Source organism: Erythrolamprus reginae, chromosome Z, assembly GCF_031021105.1.
Source record: "Erythrolamprus reginae isolate rEryReg1 chromosome Z, rEryReg1.hap1, whole genome shotgun sequence".
Taxonomy (NCBI): domain Eukaryota; kingdom Metazoa; phylum Chordata; class Lepidosauria; order Squamata; family Dipsadidae; genus Erythrolamprus; species Erythrolamprus reginae.
In genome coordinates, this window is record NC_091963.1 from 120,252,845 (window position 1) to 120,276,608 (window position 23,764).

The 23,764-nt window shown below is 40.6% G+C and overlaps 1 protein-coding gene across 1 annotated transcript in view; it reads right to left on the reverse strand.

Moving 5' to 3' along the window:
- LOC139152897 (long-chain fatty acid transport protein 2-like) overlaps positions 1-19,630 on the reverse strand; it is a 39,533-nt gene extending 19,903 nt beyond the window's left edge. Inside the window, exon 1 of the mRNA XM_070726265.1 lies at positions 19,153-19,630. Within this exon, the coding sequence (XP_070582366.1) occupies positions 19,153-19,630 (478 nt within the window). The remainder of the gene's footprint in view (positions 1-19,152) is intronic.
- Between the last annotated feature and the right edge of the window lie 4,134 nt (positions 19,631-23,764).

The window sequence follows — 23,764 nt, forward strand, 5'->3', positions numbered from 1 at the left end:
CAATAAAATTATACTTCATTTCAAAACAAAAAAGAAAAATGAGAACAAAATAGTTTGAAACCACTGTAGGAATGGCACCATTTCATGCAGAAATATCCCATGTCATGTCTAATGTGAGACATGAAGAGGCTTAGAGTTTGTGACAAACTGGGCAGAGTATCTGGTCTAAAATAATAATTTTATTAAAATAATTTTAGACCAGTTTTCCTCTAGGACCAGTTTTCTTCTTTTATTTCTCAACCCAGCTGTACTCGAAGACATTGTGGAAATGCAGTGGAAGTAGAAACTGACTCCTTTGCTAAATAGGGCTCAGCTGCTAATAAAGTTTCTGTTGTGTCCTTAGATTTGCATGTTAGCTACTAAGTATTTATTTATTTATTTATTTATTTATTTATTTATTATTTAGATTTGTATGCCGCCCCTCTCCACAGACTTGGGGCGGCCCACAACAAGATACAGCAAATCATGACAAATCCAAATACATTTAAAAGATTTAAAAAGATTTAAAAAGAACCCCGTTTACTAACAAACACACACACAAACATACCATGTATACATTGAACATGCCCGGGGGAGGTGTTTCAGTTCCACCATGCCTAACGGCAGAGGTGGGTTTTAAGGAGTTTATGGAAGGCAGGGAGAGTAGGGGCAGTTCTAATCTCTGGGGGGAGTTGGTTCCAGAGAGTCGGGGCCGCCACAGAGAAGGCTCTTCCCCTGGGGCCCGCCAACTGACATTGTTTAGTTGACGGGACCCGGAGAAGGCCCACTCTGTGGGACCTAATCGGTCGCTGGGATTCGTGCGGCAGAAGGCAGTCTCAGAGATATTCTGGTCCAGTGCCATGAAGGGCTTTAAAGGTCATAACCAACACTTTGAATTGGGACCGGAAATTGATCGGCAGCCAATGCAGACTGCAGGGTGATGGCGAAACATGGGCATACCTAGGTAAGCCCATGACTGCTCTCGCAGCTGCATTCTGCACGATCTGAAGTTTCCGAACACTTTTCAAAGGTAGCCCCATGTAGAGAGCATTACAGTAGTCGAACCTCGAGGTGATGAGGGCATGAGTGACTGTGAGCAATGAGTCCCGGTCCAAATAGGGCAGCAAATGGTGCACCAGGCGAACCTGGGCAAACGCCCCCCTCGCCACAGCTGAAAGATGGTTCTCTAATGTGAGCTGTGGATCGAGGAGGATGCCCAAGTTGCGGACCCTCTCCGAGGGGGTCAATAATTCCTCCCCCAGGGTAATGGACGGACAGATGGGATTGTCCTTGGGGGGCAAAACCCACAGCCACTCCATCTTATCCGGGTTGAGTTTGAGTCTGTTGACACCCATCCAGGCCCCAACAGCCTCCAGACACCGGCACATCACTTCCACTGCTTCGTTGACTGGACATGGGGTGGAGATGTAAAGCTGGGTATCATCAGCCGTTTCATGTAGATATTAAATAGCAGGGGGAAGAGGACCGACCCCTGAGGCACCCCACAAGGGAGAGACCTCGGAGTCGACCTCTGACCCCCCACTAACACCGACTGCAACCGACCGGAGAGGTAGGAGGAGAACCACTGAAGCACAGTGCCTCCCACCCCCAACCCTTCCAGCCGGTGCAGAAGGATACCATGGTCGATGGTATCGAAAGCCGCTGAGAGGTCAAGGAGCACCAGGACAGAGGATAAACCCCTGTCCCGGGCCCACCAGAGATCATCCATCAACGCAACCAAAGCAGTTTCCGTGCTGTAACCGGGCCTGAAACCCGACTGTTGGGGACCTAGATAACCGGCTTCTTCCAAGGACCATTGGAGCTGGAGTGCCACCACCTTCTCAACAACCTTCCGCATAAAGGGAAGGTTGGAGACTGGATGATAGTTATTAAGTACGGCTGGGTCCAGGGAAGGCTTCTTGAGGAGGGGGCGCACGAGCGCCTCTTTATAGAGTGTTGGAAAAACTCCCCTCCCCAAGGAAGCGTTGGTAATCTCCTGGACCCAGCTCCGTGTCACCTCCTTGCTGGCCGAGACCAACCAAGAGGGACACGGATCCAGTAAACAGGTGGTGGAACTCACAGCTCCAATGGCCTTGTCCACTTCATCAGGTGTCACCAGATCAAACTCTTCCCAGACAGGTGGACAAGTACGTGCCCCAGTCACTACTCTTCCTCCATCGCTTCTCTAGACGTCTCTTTTGGCGTTTCAACTCCCGGAGCTCCTCGTTGAACCATGGAGCTCTACGGGGTCTAGCGCCACGGAGAGGTCGCAAAGGCGCAATCCGGTCAAGAGCCTCCGCTGCAGCCTTGTTCCAGGCCTCCGCAAGAGACTCCGCCGAACTGTGGACGAGTGCCTCTGGAATAACCCCAAGCGCCGTCTGAAAGCCCTCTGGGTCCATCAGGCGTAGGCGTCTGGGGCGGAACATCTTAATTGGTTCCGCCTCCCTGCAGGGAAGGATTGGAGCCAGGAAGTCAAGCCGTAGTAGGAAATGGTCTGACCATGACAAAGGCAATGCTTCTAAGCCCCTTAGTCTCAGACCATTACTCAATTGCTCGGAAAGAAATACCATGTCAGGTGCACGCCCTCCCTCGTGAGTCGGACCCTGTACTACTTGAGTCAGGTCCATGGCTGTCATGGAGGCCATGAACTCCTGTGCCAACCCAGAGGTTTCGCCGAGTGACGGCAGGTTGAAGTCCCCCAGGACAATAAGTCCGGGGAACTCCACCGCCAACCCGGCTACCTCCTTGAGTAGCACAGGCAGGGCTTTTGACATGCAGCTGGGAGGAAGGTACATGAGAAATAAGCCCACCTGAACCCCTAAGTCCAACTTCATCAAGAGAGACTCGCAACCCGCAATTTCCGGAGCAATGAGTCTACGTAGGCAAAGGCTCTCCCTGGCTATAATATCCACTCCTCCCCCCCTTCCCTGGGGTCGAGGTTGATGCCATATCTGAAACCCGGCTGGGCAAATTTCAGAGAGAGGAACACCTCCCTCTGGGCCCAGCCAGGTTTCAGTGATACATGCCAGGTCGGCCTCCTTATCCAGGATCAGATCCCGGATGAGGAGAGCTTTATTTACCATCGACCTGGCATTGAGCAACATCATCACCAGTACCCAAGATTGGGCTCACGGAGCCAGAACAAGGGATCGTTATTAAGCAATGATCCCTCGTTCCCCTGGAACGGCTAACTCCGTGACCCCCGCCATATCTGCCTCTCCCCAGCAACACTGGAATATTCCGACCCTCTGCCACCCCAGAGATCGGTGCGCCTTCCTCTCCTGCCTCCCGAGCGTCAGGTGGGCCAAATCTATCATTCATACTGTTATCAATCATCTCATCCATACCGTAACCCCACCGACCCCAGCCATCCCAATCATACCAGCCATTCAACTCATGCACGCAGGTATATCTATCCCAATCATTCATTAATTTAGAAATCCCAATAGTATTAAAAATAGATGAAATTAATAGCAATTTAAAAACACTAATAACAATATATGTAGATATATATATATGTAGATTGTTCTGAGTTCGGGTTTTGCCCTGTGTAATGTTTTGTATATATATATATATATAAAATATATAAAATATAAGATAAAAAATTATATAATTATATAAATTAATTTTTGATAGTATAAAATCAGATCTTAATCATTATTTAATCATTAGTAATCAATCAGTCCAGGTGTGATGTTCCTTTAGGTCTTCATAGGTCTTAAGGTCTTAAATCTACTTCAAAGAGTTTTAAGGTCTTAAATCTACTGTCTTTTCAACTGTCTTTTTTTTAATCAGTCCACAAGGGGGCATAGTTCTTAAACACAAAGATCAAGATTAAACAGGTCCATTCTACTGAGCAGGAGATTGCTAATCGCTTATTGGTTCTTCTCAGCCGAAGCTCTCTATTTAAACAGGAGCCACCGGCTGGGCTTTTGCTGGAGTTCTCACTATTCTTAATAAAGAGTTGTTGTCACTATGAAAGTCCCGGGACTCTTCAATACCAGAATTCAACACTTTCATTTATTAGATTGCTTCCAACTCCAACCACACCCTTCCTTGATTCATTGTTCACAACTCCAAGGTATATATTTATTATGTATAAACTCATTGTGTATATAATTATAATAAGATTAATAAATGCATTAAAACAATATAAAAGATACAAATACAAATTAATGGAAGATCGCTCTCTCTCCCCCTCTAACTCCCCGCTCCCTCTCTCATCAATAATGCTTATTTCAACATCTATATTGAGCCTGAAAGCAGGGATGGGCAGCAGGCAGGATGGGATGGAGCACAGTTCCACCAGCAGAAATGAAGCTGTGTGCCCAGCTCCAGCTGATCAGCGGCTGTCACTTCCTGGATTACTGGTCTCGGCTCATCTCTCCTTTTTTTTCCCTGATCCTGCTGATGCGTCTGTGCTCTTTGCTTTTTTCCTCTTTCCTCCTTTCTGGCCTCAGACAAGCTTCCCTCTTTCCTGTCTGGCTCCCCTCCTGCCTTATGTGGCCACCTCCCGCCTGAGGTGCAAGCAGAAGGCGTGGGTGAAAGCGGCGCTGGCAGCATTTATGCTTCTGGCAGCACCTGTTCGCCTAGCTACCCAGCCTGAGGTGTGGGGTGAACCAGGAAGGAGAGCACGGGAAACGCAAAGCAAATTGTCACCCCAGCAAGCAACACTGGTAAGGTTGTAAGTTGAGGACTTAACAGTTCACTTGAACAATAATGATTGTTCAAACCACTCACACCTGGCAATGACTGGCAAGCCACTCCTACCCAGTCGCATGACCATTAAGCCACACACACAATGTGGCAGTAAAAATTTTGGCTGCCCATTACTGCCTGCAAGCAATATAAATCTGAATAGTGTGGTGTAATTACACAGCTCTGTATTATCCAGATTTATCAAAGAGGCCCAAAATTAGGATATTCATTAAATAGCAATGGAAATTACCTCCTTACTTCAAAGTATGGTAAAGACCCTGTCTAGACTTCTGTCTCACAGCACTGTCCCCAAAAATCTTCGGTCCGAATACTAGTGTCCAAAAGAGCACTACAATGGATTGATCCACTTGCTTATTTAATTAAATTTTTATTTTATTTTATTTATTTGTCAAAACATGTACAAGATAATAGGTATGATATAAAAACAAAAGCAAGTATGTACAGGTAAATTTGGACAGTAGGACAGGGATGGTAGGCACGATGGCGCGTTATGCACACCCCTTACATACCTCTTAGGAATGGGGTGAGGTCGACTGTAGACCATCTAAGGTTAAAGTTTTTGGGGTTTGGGGAAGAAACCACAGAATCAGGTAGGGCATTACAGTCATTGATCACTCTGTTGCTGAAATCCTATTTTCTGCAGTTGAGTTTTGAGTGGTTAACATTGAGTTTGAATCTATTTTGTGCATGTGAGTTGTTGCAGTTGAAGTTGAAGTATTCATTGACCTTTGACATTATAGTAGATAATTTTATGAACTACATTTAGATCAGATCGAAGGAAACGTAGCTCTAGGTTTTCTAAGCCCAAAATTTCAAGTCTGGTGTAATAAGGTATTCTGTTGCAAGCAGAAGAGTGGAGGACTCTTCTTGTGAAATATTTCTGGACTCTCTCATTGAATTAATGTCCGATATGCAGTATGGTTTCCAGACGGATGAGCTGTATTCGAGGATTGATCTGGCAAAAATTTTGTATGCTCTGGTTAGCAATTTAATATTGCCAGAGAAGAAGCTACACAAAATTAGGTTAACAACTCTTAGTGCCTTTCTGCCAATGTTGTTACAATGGGCTCCAGCAGTTAGGTCATTAGATATGAGTACTCCAAAGTCCTTAACATAATGAGGGTCATCTACAAGGTTGTGTCCTCCAAGTTTGTATTTTGTGTTCTGATTCTTTTTGCCAGTGTTTAAGACAGAGCATTTATTGGTTGAGATTTAAAGTTGCCAGTTATCAGACCTTTGTGATACATGATCTAGGTCTTTTTGAAGGGTAGAAGTATTGTTGGTGGTGTTGAATAATTTAGCATCATCAGAAAAGGGAATGCAGTTACTTATAATATGATAACTAAAGTCATTTATGTAAAGAATGAATAGAGTTGGTTCTAGAACGCTGCCTTGAGGGACAGCACTGTTGACAGGTGCAGGATTTGATAGGACGCTCCCTATTTTAGTCATTTGTTGTCTGTTTGACAAGAATACAGTTACCCAATCATTAAAGGGATCAGAGATCCCATAAGATTTTTGGTTTTGAAGTAGTTTGTTGTGTACTACTGAATCAAAGGCTTTACAAAAGTATGTAGATTGCATCTATTGATTTACTTTTAATTGTGAAGCCCACGTGTTTTTACAGTGTAGGAATTATAGGTTGGTGGATATTTTTTTTCTGAAACTAAAAGGTTGTTAGTTTCTAGGTGAAGGGTAATGGATTGATTTATGATTGATTCTCTGACTATGCTTATGGTTGTGGAGAGCTTTTTAAAGAAATATGCACATAGACCATCAGGTTCAATTGATAGCATTGCATAATGCTTTTCCAACATCTTCTGTAAAATTGATTTGTATTAGATCAGTGGTTCTCAACCTGGAAGTCAGGACCTCTCTGGAGGTCGAATGACCATTTTACAGGGATCGCCTAAGACATAGGAAAAGACAAATTCCCCATGGTGTTAAGAACTAAAGCTTCTATTCTGGTTCCTTGGAACATATTTTTACAATCCAACCAATCAGGCGTTTACAGTGAGGGGGTATCCCACTGACCTTCCAGCCAATCTCTCTGTTGGGAGAATTGGCACTAGGCTTATGGTTGGGGTCACCACAACATGATGAACTGTATAAAGGGGTCACAGCGTTAGAAAGATTGAGAACAACTGTATTAGATTGTTGTAATTGTTTGGGGTGTGATTAGGAAATATTGGGCATGAGCCATTGCTGTTTACAAAGATGGAGCTGAAGAATGTGTAAAAGAGGTTTGCTTTAACAGCTTCATCATTATATTTTTTATCATTTGGTCCTTTGATGGGTGGGGTAGATCTCGAGTCTTTGAGTCTGTTGTGGAAAATGGAATTTGTGTGCAGAAAGTCTTCTTCTTGATTGATGTGATAATTGATATATTCAGTCTATTATATTATTATTATTATTATTATTATTATTATTATTATTATTATTATTATTATTATTATTTAGGGGTATGCCACCCCTCTCTGAAGACTTAATTGGTGGCATAGATTTTTGTAGCAGCTTTTAAAGTTATCAACATGGTCAATTTTGTTTTTCCGCCAAAGGGATCTTTTTTTGGATTAGTTAATTTATGGGTAACACATCATCTACCAGAAGAAAACACACACAAGCCACTGTCTAAATGCACAATCCCACCACCACCCTGCACAGATCAGTAGCCAAGACCCTGATCTCCAGAACCAAATGCTTAGCCAACAAAGACCATCTGGAAACTGAATTAAACAGTGTCATAAACATATTAATTTTCAACAGATTCCAAAGAAAAACAATCGCCAACCTAATCCGAAAGGAGACAACTCCCAAGAACCGAGACACAAAACAGGACAATGGCATTGCCCTCCTCCCTTACATCAAAGGCACCACAGATAAAATCAGCAAAATTATTCACAAATACAATATCAAGACAGCCTTTAGCACTGACCAAAAAATAGCCAACATTTTAAGAAACCCCAAAGACAAAATCCAGCTAGAAAACCAAAGAGTTTATAAAATACCATGCAAAACCTGCCCAGCCATATACAGTGGTACCTCATCTTATGAACTTAATTCATTCCGTGACGAGGTTTGTAAGTTGAAAAGTTCGTAAGATGAAACAATGTTTCCCATAGGAATCAATGTAAAAGTGAATAATGCATGCAAACCCATTAGGAACATTCAAAACTTTAAACTTAAAAAAAAAAAAAGCGGCGAACCGATTTCCCGGCCAAAATGTGTCTGTGGGAGCCCCGGCCATCCATCGCCTGCTGCACCCTCCTGCCAGAAATCTGCAGGGGCCAAAGCGTGTGGGGAAGGGCGGAACTTTCGGCTCCTGGACAGGCAGGAGAGCCTGGAGCCACTGCCTTTCCACCCAGCTGCCTTACCCGTCTCCCCCCACACATACACCCTTGGCCAAGGGCGCCTGCTCCACCCGCTCCAAAAGCTGAGCCGAGACCACCCGGGAGCCCCCGCTGCCAGGACAGTGGGGTGGGGTGGGGTGGAGGCTCGATCTGCTGCCAAGAAGGGTTGGTGGGGTGGAGGAGCCGGCCTCCAGCTGCCTTCCCCATGCAGCCTGAGTCGTTTCCCCATGCAGCCTGGGTCGCTTTGCCTCGGCCGTTTCTTCTGAGGATGGCCCACTGTCTTCTTTCCTGGGTGCAGAGATGATGCCACCCGTCTCCTCCTCTCTGCTGGACTCTCCTGGCTTTCCTCCCGTCTGCCCCCCCCCCCCCTTCAAAGAAGGAGAGGGGAGATTTGATGGAATGCCTGGCAGCTTTATTTCAATTCTTCTGTCTGGAAGATCCCAGGTGTTTCTTTCAAAAAGACTAAAAAGAAAAGTGTCCTCTCCTTCTGGGCTTTGAGATAAAATGGAAGAGAGGAAGAAGGGAAGGAAGGGGGAGAAAAGATGAGGAAGGGAAAGTGCTGTGTCCGCATAGTAACAGCCGGCTGTCAGAATCTCGCTCGCGTATCCCTCTCCAGGGTGCTGATTGGGCGCGTAAGCCCAGATACTTGTAAGCGGGAACTTTCCTCTGTATTCATTGGTAGCTGCCTCAGAAGGCTTGCTGTATAAAAGCCTGTGTATTCATGTTTATGTTCTTAAGCCTGTACCTGCCCTGTTGGCACGACCTGTCATTAAACTGTCATGTTTGATTAAAGGCCTCAGTTATTATAGAAAGAAAGATGAGAGAGGAGAGAAAGGCAGGATAAAAGAAGGGGAAAGAGAAGGGAAAGGAAGAAGAGGAGTAGAGGAGGGGAAGGGGGAGGGGAAGAAAGGAAGGGAGGAAGAGGAAGGAGAGGAGAAGGAAAGAGAGGAGGAGGAAGGAGGAGGAAGAGGGGATAAAGGCAGGAGAGAGAAAAAAGGGGAAGGAGGAGAAGAAGGAAAGGGGAGATGGAGAAGAAGAAAAAGGAATGGGCAGGAGGTGGAAGAGAAAAAGGAAAGGGGAGCAGCCAAAACTTAAATGGGCTCTTCCCCACTGCGGATTCTGAGGCTTCGGTGCCACGAACCACCACCCCCTTCCGTGGTGGAAGGCAAATCCCCCGCCGGTATCCCTCTCTGCTCAAATCCCTCCCGCACAGGAAAGGAGGCACCAATTCACTGGATGGTGGTTTAATATGACTCTTCACGATGAGTTAAATGCAGCAATAAACTCCGTCCTTCCACCATTTGTTTTAATTGTCTATCTTTGTTCAAAAAAACCCTTTGGAGTCTGCAATGCCAAAGGGGCTTTTTTCCCGGCACCTGACCTCTCTTCCCCTTTATCTCGAAACCCAGAAGGAGAGCACACTTTTCGTTTTAGTTTTTTTGAAAGAAACACCTGGGATCTTCCGGGCGGAAAAATTGAAATAAAGCTGCCAACCATTCGTCAAATCTCCCCTCATCTTCTTTGAAGGAGGGGGGGATGGGAGGAAAGCCGAGAGAGCCCAGCAGAGAGGCGGAGATGGGGGGCGTCATCTCTGCTCCCAGGAAAGAAGACAGCGGGCCACCCTCAGAAGAAACGGCCGAGGCAAAGCTCTCGGGCTGCACGGGGAAGGCAGCTGGAGACTGGCTCCCCCACCCCACCAACCCTTCTTGTCAGTGGTTCGAGCCCCCGGCCCGGCCCGCCCCACCCCACGCCACAGTCCTAGCAGTAAGAGCTCCTGGGTGGCCTCAGCACGGCTTTTGGAGTGGGTGGGGCAGGCACCGTTGCGATCCTCAGAGCCTGCAAACTTAAAAGCGCTTGTTTGGGCCGCTGCTCGCAGCAGCAGCAGTTGAGAAAGAAGCTAGGGTTCATAAGACAAAAATGGTTCGTAAGAAGAGGCAAAAAAAAACATGAATGCCCAGTTCATATCTCAAAAAGTTCATATGATGAGGCATTCGTAAGATAAGGTACCACTGTACATTGGACAAACTAAGACAAGAATAAACCCATGCATCGCAAAACACAAGAACGCACTCAGAAAAGAAGAAAAAACTTCCTCCCTTTTCCAACACCTCAAAACAACAGGACATGAAATTGATTTTGAAATAACTAATTTCCAAAATTGAACACTCCAACAAAAGAATAATCATGGAAACCATTGAAATAAAGAAACACCCCCACAACATGAATAAACATGACAATACCTCTCGCCTACCAGACATCTGGAAACTAGCCCTAATCAACAAACAAATCCCAGCCACGAAAACTGACATCAGACACAGAACAGCACAGGAAGCCACCACCAATCACCTTCAGAAGACTCAAACCCTTACCAACCCCACAGACCAAATACAACCACCACCCAGAAGCCAAACCACAACAGTGCCTCTAACTGCTGCACCCCCCCTCTGATACACACACAAAGCAAACTGACACACGCTATAAACATATAGCCAGACCACTAACTTGGAGCCAACCCAAAACCCAGGATATTACACCACAGACATACATTACAAAATAGCTGACTAGTCTGCAGGCATCAACTGCTACAACTACTCACGATGTCACCCCTAATCTGCAAACATCAACTAATCTGTATAGATCAACTACATCAATTACTTAAGGTGTTATCCCACCAACTAATCAGGATGCCTGCTTGCAAAAGTAGTCATCTTGCAAAACTCCCTACATACATGGGATCCACACAGAATGTCTTCAGAGTATTCCTAAAGATCTGCAAAGTTAGGAGCATTGTAATAGGGTGGGATAATGTTTCAGAAGGTGGGTTCCAGAAACTAAATGCCATCAGATGGAAATCCTTTGTATACAGGGCCCATCATATGATCCCAGATCTGATGGGACAGGTGGATAATCTTAGCTTCCAAAAAAAACCCCCCTATTTTATAATATGGAAGTAAAATGCTATCTACATGACTCTTTACAATTCTTATGGTCTTACCTTCTTGATCTCAGAAGACAATTTATGTCAAAGCGCTAGGCAGAAGAAAAAGAATAAAGGGGAGAGAAGTTCAATCATTCAAATATATTTAAAATCCTTTGAACTATTGAGAGATTATTAATAGAGAAATAAAAATGTGACTTTTAATAAACCAAGAGGTTTATTCTGGGAGAATGCTTCCCTACTACATAAATTCGCAATATCAATCCATCCAATGCTGACAAAATACTGATATAAAAGAAATCATTTTGCATATGTCAAATTTATTTTACTAATACAAAATCTGAACTTGTGCTAACACTTTGCACATCTCCTGGGTTGAAAAATATATCTTTGGGCGCAATTCAAAAAGAAGAGAAAAGACCAGTAGTTATGATATACAGTATTACTATTTTCTTTTCTTTTTTAATTTTTTTAAAAAATTGATTATAATACCAACAAACAAACAACATAAAACATATATACATACTTATATATATACATATTAGTTTACTTAATAATTGATACTTTACAATTCTGTTTTTGTTCATTCATTTTTTCACTTTAATATTAATTCATTTTCTTATTTTTTTCTGTCCAATCATACAGTTTTCCCCACACTCTATAGTAGTCCTTATTTTGTTTATTCTGTAATTCATAAGTTAATTTACTTAATTTAGCACAGTCTAACATTTTCTTGATCATCATCTCTTCATTTGGTATCTTTTCTTGTTTCCAAGTTTGTGCGAACACCAATCTTGCTGATGTTAGTATGTGAGTTATTAAATAATAATCTTTTTTGCTATGTTGTCCTCTGATTATTCCTAATAGGTACATTTCTGGTTTTGTTTCTAGTTTATATTTTAATATTTCTTCCAGCCAGTTTCGAGTTCTGATCCAATTTTTTTTTGCTTCTGGGCATAACCATCAAATGTGATAGTATGTTCCTATAGCCGTTTTGCATTTCCAGCATTTATTCCTTATACTTGGGTGGATTTTGGCTAAGCGTGCTAGGGCATAATGCCACCGGTAAAACATCTTGTGTAGGTTTTCTTTATATAGTATAGACAATGTCATCCTATAATTTATTTTCCATAATTTTTCCCAATCATCCAGTTGAATAGAATAACCAAAATTTGTCATCCATGCTATCATGTTGTGTTTGACTATTTCCTCTATATTTTCATAATTTAATAAATAATTATACATTTTGGAAATAATTTTTTATCTGTTCCTGTTAAGATTTTATCTATTTCATTAGGTTTTTTACAAATTCCAAATTCAATTAAGTCTTTTTTATATCTGCTTTGTACCTGAGAATACGGTAACCAATCTAGCTCTAGGCCTTCATTTTTAAGTTTTTCTCTGGATTTTATAACTCCCTTGGGGTCTAGAAGTTCTTCATATATTTTCATTTGGTTTTTATTTATTATGTTCAGATGTATTTGAGCTTCCAGTGTAGATAGCCATCTAGGCATTTCTCTATAATGTTTTTTCCTTACTTTCCTCCAGTATTCAAGTAGAGTATTCCAAATCTGGTGTTGTCTGAAATGTGAATGTTTAATATGTTCCTTTTCCCACAAATGTGCATGCCATCCCTTGTTAATATTATGTCCTTCTATTGCTAAAATTCTGGAATTGTCCAAATTGATCCATTCTTTAATCCATAATAATTTTGCTGCCTGATAATATAATTCTAAGTTCGGAACGCCAAATCCTCCTCTCAGTCTTGAATCCTGCAATGCTTTAATCCTTATCCTTCGTTTTTTGTTGTGCCAAATAAATTTAGAGATTATTCTGTTTATATTTGAGATTTTTTTAAAAATCTACCGTATATACTCGAGTATAAGCCGACCCGAGTATAAGCCGAGGCACCATTTTTTGGCACAAAAACTGGGAAAACTTATTGACCCGAGTATAAGCCGAGGTTAGAAAATGCAGTGGTTACTGGTAACTTATAAAAATGGAAACCAATAAAATTACATTAAATGAGACATCAGTAGATTAAATGTTTTAGAATATTTATTTTAAAGAGGGTAAACAATATTTATTTCAAAGTGGGTAAATAAAAGCAATCTGATATTTACAATAAATAAAATAAAATTAAATAAATTAAAAAGTAAAAAAAGTAGTTCAATCAGCAACCAAGCTAAAACCTATGAGTCAAAATCCCTCAAAACAGGATTTTAGAGACTTAATTTTTCTCTCTATAATCCAATGATAAAGTAGAGAATCTGGAATCAACTCCCCCTGGAGAGTAGGACTGCTCCCACCCTCCTTGCCTTTCGCAAACTCCTGAAAACACACCTATGTCGCCAGGCATGGGGAAACTGACATACCCTTAGCTGCTATGATTTCTGTATGGTTTGTCCGGATTGTATGATTGTTTTTATAAGGGGTTTTTTAAATTGTTTTTTTAATATTGGATTTGTAGATGTATTGCTTGTTGTGAGCCACTCTGAGTCCTTGGAGAGCGGCGGCATACAAATGTAATAAATTGTTGTTGTTGTTATTATTATTATATTATTATTACTATTATTATTGGAGGTCTTCCAACCCCCTGCTTGGGCAGGAGACCCTACACTACTTCCAACCAATAACCAACAAAGAATCCCTACCCCGGTGAATGGACAGGCCTTGAGGTAGATATACGACTCCTGGCACTTTTGAAACCCTTTTGCAGAATAACCCTTTACTCCTAGTAGTAATGCTTACTCAGGGCCGCTTTTTCACTCCGCGGACCATTTCCGCGCACATTAGACTGCCATCCCCATTTGCCCCCCCCCCCGGCCGGTCACAGCTGGGAACGATGGGACTTTGGGGTCCAAAATGCATTTGGAGGCCCCAAGCCTCAGACAACTGGGCCCCGGCGCTCACTTATCGGCGGGACCTCTGAATAAGATGCCTGGTTTCATGCACGGCTCTGAAAAATGAAAGCCAGACCGCCTCCAGTGTCTTTCAAACCGGGTTGCGAAGGATGGTTTCCCTTCTCTCTCCCCCCTTCCTCAGGTTGGGCCTCCCTAACCTCTTTATCCGTCGCTTTGTCCACTACTCCCAAAAGCGCGTAGAGGTCCAACTCCAGCAGTTCTTTATCGACCGCCATTTCCCTCATGACTCGCTGCTTCAGACGGTTGCCCACCGGGTTAATTCTCGTCGAGCTCTTTTTTTTTTTCCTCCCTTGCCCGCCACGCACTCCTTCGCCCCTCCCACCCCAACAGCGATTGGACTTCTGGGAAACGTGGATTTTTCTACAGAGGAACGTCTCTTCTCCGGACTGGAAGGTGGAAGTCGAGTGGACTACAATTCCCAGCGTGCCAGACCGGCCATCTCGTCATCGCGCTGCCGTTAAGAACTTTCCCGAGCTGTGATTGGACAAATCGCCCGAAACCTCAGAAAGTTGCTGCGTCAGGGATAGTGGGCGGGGAAAGAGTCTCTAGGAAATGTAGTCACAGAACAGTACTGTATTGTATTGCATTGCATTGCACCCGCTAAGATCGCAGGGTCGTAGAAAAGGCTGTAAGTATTCAACTGGTCGTCGCTAGTGGTAAAAGGAGCAGTAGGCAAGACTTTAAGGGGGGGGGTGGAGCAGAAAAGGCCTGCTGGGTTAGACTATCAGATTATCAGGCTAGACGCGGCTGTGGGAAGGGTAGGGCAAAGTTGCCAGCCAACTGCTCCGATGGCGTGCGAGAGAGGAACAGACGATGTGAAGCTGGTGAGGTCAGGGGGGGGGACTCATGAAGCAGGAATCCCCCCCCGACTTCCCATTGTCTTTCCCCCTCTCGCACGCCGTCGGAGCAGTTGGCTGGCAACTTTGCTGGACCCGGGGAAGGCAGCTGCCTTACCCTTCCCACAGCCGCGTCACTCGGAGCCCCCTTTTACTTCCCTCTTGGAGCTCCTGTCAGCATCTTGCAGCTGCCTTCCCTTCCCCGGGTCCAGCAAAGTTGCCAGCCAACTGCTCCGACGGCGTGCGAGAGGGGAAAAGACGATGGGAAGTCGGGGGGGGGGGATTCCTGCTTCATGAGTCCCCCCCCCGACCTCACCAGCTTCGCATCGTCTGTTCCTCTCTCGCACGCCGTCGGAGCAGTTGGCTGGCAACTTTGCTAGAGCCAGGGAGAGGAGGCAACTGCCCCACTCTTGCCACAGCCGCTTCGGTTGGAGCGCCCTTTGCCGCCGCACTTTGCCCTTTCCCACACTCACCCAAGCCAGCAATGTCTGCCCAGCTCCCGCGGTGCGCCCTCTTGTGGTGACCCGGCGCCCTCTTGTGGTGACCCGAGTATAAGCCGAGGTCGGGTTTTTCAGCCCATTTTTGGGGCTGAAAAACTCAGCTTATACTCGAGTATATACGGTAATTGAATTGGTGCCGTTTGGAAAAGATATAGCCATCTTGGGAGTATGTTAGATTTTTATAGTATTAATCCTTCCCATTGAGGATAGATTTAAATTGGACCATTTTTCTTTAGTTTTATTTAGAAGTTTCATAAAATTTCATATAAGTTTGGTCTTGTTTGCAATTTTTGGTTAGTATTTTAGTTTTATTCCTGTTTATTTTAAGACCAGCTACATTTCCATATGTTTCCAGTTCTTTTAATAGGTATAACATTGAATTGGTTGGCTCTTCTAGGAAAAAAAACTAGATCATCTGCAAATGCCTGCGTTTTATAAATTTGTTTTTTAATCTTAGTACCTTGTATTTGAGGATTCGCCCTGATTTGATTTAATAAAATTTCGATTGACATTATAAAGATTAAAGGGGAGAGCGGATACCCTTGTCTCACTCCCTTCCTAATGTCAAATGTATCTGTCAAATCTCCATTGATTAGGATCCTTGCCTTTTGCTTAGAGTATATTTTGTTTATCATATTTTCAAAATTTGGTCCGAATTCCATAATTTTTATTAATTTTTTAAAGAAGTCCCAATTTAAATTGTGGAAGGCTTTTTCAGCATCCAGAAATAGCATTGCAAATTCTTTATCACTATGGCTTTTGTAGTATTCTAACATATTTAAAGTTATTGTAGTATTGCATCTTATTTGTCTGTTAGGCAGAAAACAGTTCTGGTCTGGATGTATTGTCTTGTTTAATATTTTTTTCAGTCTCTCTGCTATAATTGACATGTACAGTTTGTAATCTACGTTCAACAAAGATATTGATCTATAATTTTTAATCTGATCTGCATCTGTACCTTCTTTATGTATCGATGTTATATTGGCTTCTTGCCATGATAGAGGATATACAGCATCTTTTAACATATTATTATAAATTTCTAATAATAGGTCTCCTGTTATATGTAGTGTTGCTTTGTAACATTCAATTGGAAGTCCATCTGGTCCAGGGGTTTTATTACTCTATTTCATGATTACTTTTTCTAACTCTTCTTTAGTTATTTCTTTATTTAGCATTTCTTTATCTTCTTTGCTTATAGGTTTAGTTTTAGATTTTTCTAAGTATTTTAATATATCTTCTTCACTAATATTATCTTTATCATATAATTCTTTATAGTATTCTAATGCTATTTCTTTCTTTTTTTCTAGTTGATGGTGTGTTATTTTATTCTTATCTATTAACTGTTGAATTAATTTTTTTCCTTTTCTTTCCTCAATTTATAAGATAACCATCCACCTGGTTTGTTTGCATTTTCAAATTGATTTTGTTTTACAGCTCTTAATTTTCTTATTACCTCTTCTTGATCTAGTAATTCTAATTTATGTTTTGTTAACACAATTTGTTGTCTTATATTTTGGTTTCCCGGGTCATTCTGGGATTCTTTTTCTAGTTTTTTCAATTTACATATCCATTCATTTTTATATTGTCTTTTTTCTTTATTTTTTCTGGGTGTATAGGCTATTGTTAATCCTCTCTGGTAAGCTTTGGCTGTGTCTCATAAATTCTGCAAAGAAGTTTCTTGATTATTGTTTTCTTTAAGAAATAACTCCATTTCTTTTTTGATCCAATCTTTTAGTAATTGCAAGTTCAACATCCATCTTCTATTTTTCCTACCTTCACTTTTCCATAGAATTTTTATTGGATTATGATCTGCCCAATCATTTATATCAATTTGGATCTGATTAATTGAATTTCCTACTTTACTGTTAGCTCAGGCCATATCTATTCTGGACCAACTTTGGTGGGCATTAGAATAAAATGTATATTCTCTCTTATTTTTATTTCTTATTCTCCAACAATCTCTCAAACTTAATTCTTCACACATTTGGTGGAATGTTTTCGGAAGCACTTTTCTTTTTTTGTATAAATTTTTATTAACACTTTTATAATCTTTAATAGCATCAATTATACCATTAAAATCCCCGATAACACAAATATCTTCAACTTCCAATTCTACTAATTTCTGATGTAATTTATAAAAAAAGGCTTTAAGATTTTTATTTGGTCCATATATAACTACTAGTGTAACTTGTACATTGAAAATTAAAACTGAGATTATTAAGATTATTCCTTTTTTGTCAGCATATATTTTTGGGGGATCTAGTTCTTTTTTCACATATACCACAATCCCTCTATTTTTATTATGTGATAAGGCTGTAAATACTCTTCCTAATTTCTTATTTTCTAATTGTTTTTCATTTTCTTGTGGGATGTGCACTTCTTGTAAACAAATAATATTCAAGTTTTGTTCTTGTAATTTGCTAAATATTCACTTTCTTTTGACATATGAATTTAAACCATTTACATTAAATGAGAGTAGATTAACTGTTGGTTCCATACCCACTTAGTTTCGTATTTGCCTTCTATTTATTCTATTCTTCTGTGCTCACGTGAGCATTCTTTCTTCTTCCTGTTCTTTACCTTTGGATGTTCCTTCTTTCCCACTATCTAGGTCTATTAAGGGTTGTTCTTCCTGGCTTTGACTTTCTAATTCTGATCTTTCTTCTACTATAAATTCCTCATAAAATTCCTGTGCCATTAATTCATTGTCTATTTTAATTTTTTTCCCTTTCCATGTGATAAGCATTCCTTCTGGGACTAACCATCTGAAGAGAATTTTCCTTTTATTTAGTTGTTCTGCCAATGGGCGATACCCTCTTTGGTTGTCCCTAAAAATTTTTGGTACTTGCTTAAGAATTCTAATTTCTTTCCCTTTATATAATACTGTTTCATCTTTTGTAATTTTTAATATTTCATTTCTAATTTCTTTTTTGGCACATCTTACATGTACTTCTCTAGGAGCTTATATTTCCGGGCGTAGTTGGAATGTACCCTGTAAATTTTATCTATTCCATTTGCGGTTTCTTGCTTATCTTTTTGTAGGATATTGGCTATCATTTCTGTCATTGTCTCTACTAAATTTTCATTTTTATCTTCTTCTATATTTTGAAATCTAATATAAAACTCTGCTCTATCCATCTCTAACTTAATTACTGATTCTTCTAACTCTTTATTCATCAGGAAAAAATTTTGATCTATTGTATCTACTTTTTTTTCATTTTGTTCCGCTCTTTTTTCAATTTGTTCTATCTTTTTTCATTTTTCTCTAAAATTTGATGAATTATTTCTATTTTATTATCCATTCTTTGCATATCTTCCCTCATTGTCTCATGATTTCTGTCTATTTTTTCCTGGAGTTTTTCCTGGATTGCCAATAATGTTTCCTGTGTTGATTGTGGAGTATTACTTTTTTTTCGGATTCTAAGATACTAGTTATTGATCTTTGAGTTGAGGGTGAACCTGTTGGTAAGGTTGGGTTAGAGGTGGGTTTTTTTTACATATTTCTGAAATGTTGACATTTTAATTGCTTTAACTTCTTCACTCCACTCTACCATACAATTTCCCTCAAAATTTCCCTTTCAGTAGGAAGAGTAAATAATGGTTCTATATATAGTAATATTATTAATTGTTGTTAATTATTAATTTTAAAAGTTATTGTTAAACCCAACAAATCAATTAAGGTATTATAATATAATAACAAATAAACTTAATTCTAAATCAATCTTAATCTATAACTTAATGTATATTAATTAATCTATATTATTGATTATCAGACTTGATGAGTTAATAAAATCACTAAATATTACTAAATATAGTATTTAAATATCTAAGGCCAAAGAATAATTAACAAACAAAAATCCCATATTACTATTTTCTATGGAAGTATTTCATACATGATTTTCTCACCTGGAGTTGATAGAAGAACTTTAGCATTGCAAGATTTCAGCACATGTATCAGAGATTTGAGTCGTAAGTTATAATTGATACATGCCATGGTACAGCCAATCTTTGCTAAGCCAAGAAAAAGTGAGAGATAGGTAGGGGTGGTCTTGAGGAAAACAGCTATGATGTCCTCTTCTTTCAGCCCCACATAGTCCTTTAGTACTCTGGCTATCTGATTGCTGTGTCTATCAATGTCTCTGTAGGAATAAACCTCATCTTCATAGAGAATCAAGGGTTTGTCTGAGTATTTCTTAACTCTGGCCAAAAATATTTCTAGTACAGTGATAGGGGGAGTACGCTTCATGTATTTGTGGCATCGATATCCCATGTCTAGGTAGACAATAAAGTTTTCCAGATCCAACCAAAAATAAGGGGGGAAAAATTTGCCCATCAAGAACAGAAGAATCAAAAGCCCAAGCACAGCTGTGTATAGATCCAGCATGGTAAGAATTTAGGCTTGGTATCTTGAAAGTAGTAGATCAGAATCAAATTTATTGCAGGATATATTCAAGTTCTGTTTTGTGGAAGGCAAAGAGAGGAGAAATCACGAATAATTAAAAAGTTGTATTTCTCATACTCCACCCATTTTCTCAAAGCTTAAATGAAGCCTTTGTTTCCCAGCCAATAAAATTTGAATGACATGCTATAGTTCTGTAATCTCAGCATGCTCTTTCTTCCTTACCTTCCTCATCTGCTGTGAAACTTCTTCATCTGTAATACGGGTGCTTGATTTTCAACAAGAGGCTGTACTTATATACGATGCTGCCTACTTTTTGTCCTTGCCCACAATTATATCTCAAAGTCCTGAGGGGAAAAAAGGTTTTGGCACCATTGATGCTGAATGACAATTGACAATCTGGTAAGTCACTGGCCTTTGCAGAACAACATTTATGACGCAATTTAAAAAAGCAAGGAAAGACATATACATTCAGCTGCAATACAAATAAAGGAAAGGTACATGCACGGATGAATCTTACTCAATTAGTTTGGCAAAGTATCTTGCAATCATCAGCTCCGCTTTCAAACTGGTATCTATAGTGAGTCACTTTATACTACAGCAGCTCTCTGCAATCTGGTGGTCATCTAGCTATATGGGCTGTAGCCTACAACCCTCAGAATTCCCAATATCATTGACAAGGATTCTGAGAGTTGATCCAACACATTTAGAGGCCACAATATCACGGCAGACTGTTTAATAATAAAGAAAGACTCCTGGAAGATAGAACTGGGGAACCTATACTTTTCCAAATATTGTTTGATTTTACCATCTATTAGTCTTTGCAAACATGTCCAGTGGTTAGGAATCATTTCAGCCCCTATATCATATATTACAAAAGAGCCACTTTCGTATAATGGTTAAGGCACCCAGATAGAAACTGGGAAATTGTTATGTTCTAGTTCTTTATGTCCTAGGCACAAAGCCAACTGGATAACCTTAGAACAGTTATTCTCTCTGCCCTAAGAAGCAGGCAACAGCAAATCGCCTCTGAAAAACTTTGCCATGAAAACAGCAGAGACTTGTCCAAGCAGTCTCTGTCAACTGGACATGATTGAACAGAAGAAAATATACTCTATGCTATGCTATGCTGTGCTGTGCTGTGCTGTGCTGTGCTGTGCTGTGCTGTGCTGTGCTGTGCTGTGCTGTGCTGTGCTATACTATACTACTGTCACTGTCCAGAGTCCAGAAGGAATTGGGCAGCCTATAAGTTAAATTAAATGAATGAATGTTACGTTACGTTATGTTACTTTACATTATGATAATAACAAAAATACTTATCTGTATTATACTGTACTTTAAACCTGCTTACACATTTGGATTTTAACAAATATTTTAAATTTGGTTGAAAAAAACCCAGTAGTTTCCAAAAATCACAAATCTACTGTATAAAAAGACTGCATTCTTTTAAGAGGAGAAGAGAGAGAGAGATCTCCAAAGGTTGGTCCTGGAAGACAGCTGGCAAAATGGAGTTGATCATATAACTTAGATGGGGTGCGAAACCAACTGTTTTCTGGATGTTGTCAGATTGCAATTTGCACAGATTCCAGCCAATGCTAAGGATGAATAATGTAAATTGTGGCTCAATAACACCTGAAATGCCTGTAAAAACTACCCAAATTTAATGCCTGCTATAAAGAACCAATTAGTTGGCTGAGATCTCAGAGGAAATTTAACAATGTTAGCAATGTCCATTTAAAATATTTTAATATAAGTTTTATTTTTTGTTAGCTTAGTTTTCTCAGCTCCATTTGCAAGTGCCAGGGAATGAATATTGCATTTTGACATGCAAAGGGAGTGATATCAATCCTATAATTTTGATATTCTGTATTTTGTTAATGAAAAGAACCTAATTGGAGGGACTACGTGTATAGAAACATAGAAACATAGAAGTCTGACGGCAGAAAAAGACCTCCTGGTCCATCTAGTCTGCCCTTATACTATTTTCTGTATTTTATCTTAGGATGGATATGTGTTTATCCCAGGCATGTTTAAATTCAGTTACTGTGGATTTATCTACCACGTCTGCTGGAAGTTTGTTCCAAGGATCTACTATTCTTTCAGTAAAATAATATTTTCTCATGTTGCTTTTGATCTTTCCCCCAACTAACTTCAGATTGTGTCCCCTTGTTCTTGTGTTCACTTTCCTATTACGTACTGTCTGCCTAACTGAGAACAATGATCAGTCAGTGTTCTTTAGATATCTTCAATTAAAGAATGTACTCTTCTGAGATCTGGAGAATGAGTCATCTAGGACCTACCATATAAAATACAGTATGGCAAAGTGCCTTGTGAGATTCAGGTGTCTCCAACCCTAATAGCATGAGAATAGGTCCATTGGAAGAGCAGTGGGTACACAATTAGTGATACTCAAGCCCAATAAATCATGAGACTTTCAAAATAGCTCAATGGCAACTACAGCGCAGCAAGCAAGAATTATTATTATTATTGTTGTTGTTGTTATTATTATTATTATTATTACTAATAATAATAATAATAATAATAATAATAAGTCATCCCTCTCTGGCTTACAGCATATAAAACAGTATACATCAAGATATAATTAATTAAAATTAAGAATTACATTAAAAAAACTAAAAAGCCTATTAACATACACACATATCCATTCAAACAAACCCACAATATCTCAAAATGCTAGGAATCAACATAAACCCTTCCCTCATTTGTTATTTGGGTACACAATCCTTGAAGACCTAATGGAGCATGCGCATTGGGGTCATAATTCAGTATCTCATCACTGGCTCAAGGTTGACTCAGCCTTCCATCCTTCCGAGGTGGGTAAAATGAGGACCCGGATTGTGGGGGCAATAGCCTAGCTCTGTTAAAAAAGTGCTATTGCTAACATGTTGTAAGCCGCCCTGAGTCTAAGGAGAAGGGCGGCATAAAAATTGAATAAATGAATGAATGAATGAATAAATAAATAAGTTCATGAACTGCAAGTCAGTTTTGCAAGAGGTATCAGTATTTAACCAGATAAATACAGCCTATAAGTTAAATTGAATGAATGAATGAATGAATGAATCTATGTACAGTGATACCTTGTCTTACAAACGCCTCGTCATACAAACTTTTCAAGATACAAACCCAGAGTTTAAGATTTTTTTGCCTCTTCTTACAAACTATTTTCACCTTACAAACCCACCGCCGCTGGGATGTCCCGCCTCTGGACTTCTGTTGCCAGCGAAGCACCCGTTTTTGCACTGCTGGGATTCCCCTGAGGCTCCCCTCCATGGGAAACCCCACTTCTGTGTTTTTGTGATGCTGCAGGAGAATACCAGCAGGGAATACCAGCAGTGCAAAAACGGGCGCTTCATTGGCAACGAAAGTCCAGAGGTGAGGTTTCCCAGCGAGGGGCACCTCAGTGAAATCGCAGCATCACAAAAACACAGAGGTCCGGAGGTGGGGTTTCGAGGACTTCGGTGTTTTTGCGATGCTGCGATTTCACTGATGCTCCCTTCGCTGGGAAACCCCACCTACGGACTTCCATTGCCAGCGAAGCGCTCATTTTCCCCCTGCTGGGATTCCCCTGCAGCACCGTAAAAACACAGAAATCTGGAGGTGGGGTTTTCCATGGAGGGGAGCCTCAGGGAAATCCCAGCTGCGCAAAAACAGGCGCTTCAGTTGGCAAAAGGGGTGAATTTTGGTCTTACACACATTAATCACTTTTCCATTGATTCCTATGGGAAACATTGTTTCATCTTATAAACTTTTCACCTTAAGAACCTCATCCCGGAACCAATTAAGTTTGTAAGACAAGGTGTCACTGTATATGTATTTTTAATGCAGTTTTTAATGCCTTCTTATATATGTTTTCCTTTTTCTCCGTTTCAACTTTTAGAATAAAATTGAAAAATTGAAAAAAAAAACCTGTTATAAATAAATATTTAGGATTTATTCATACGTTCAAAGAGTCATTAAATGATCATTTATATCCCAAGGAATACTGTACATTTGGTGATCTGGCCTGAAATACATAACTTTCTCAAGCTAGTATCAGCCAACTACCAGTAGTTTGTAGTGCTAGATGTCAAATAAAGCTAAACCATGGACTTCAGGCAA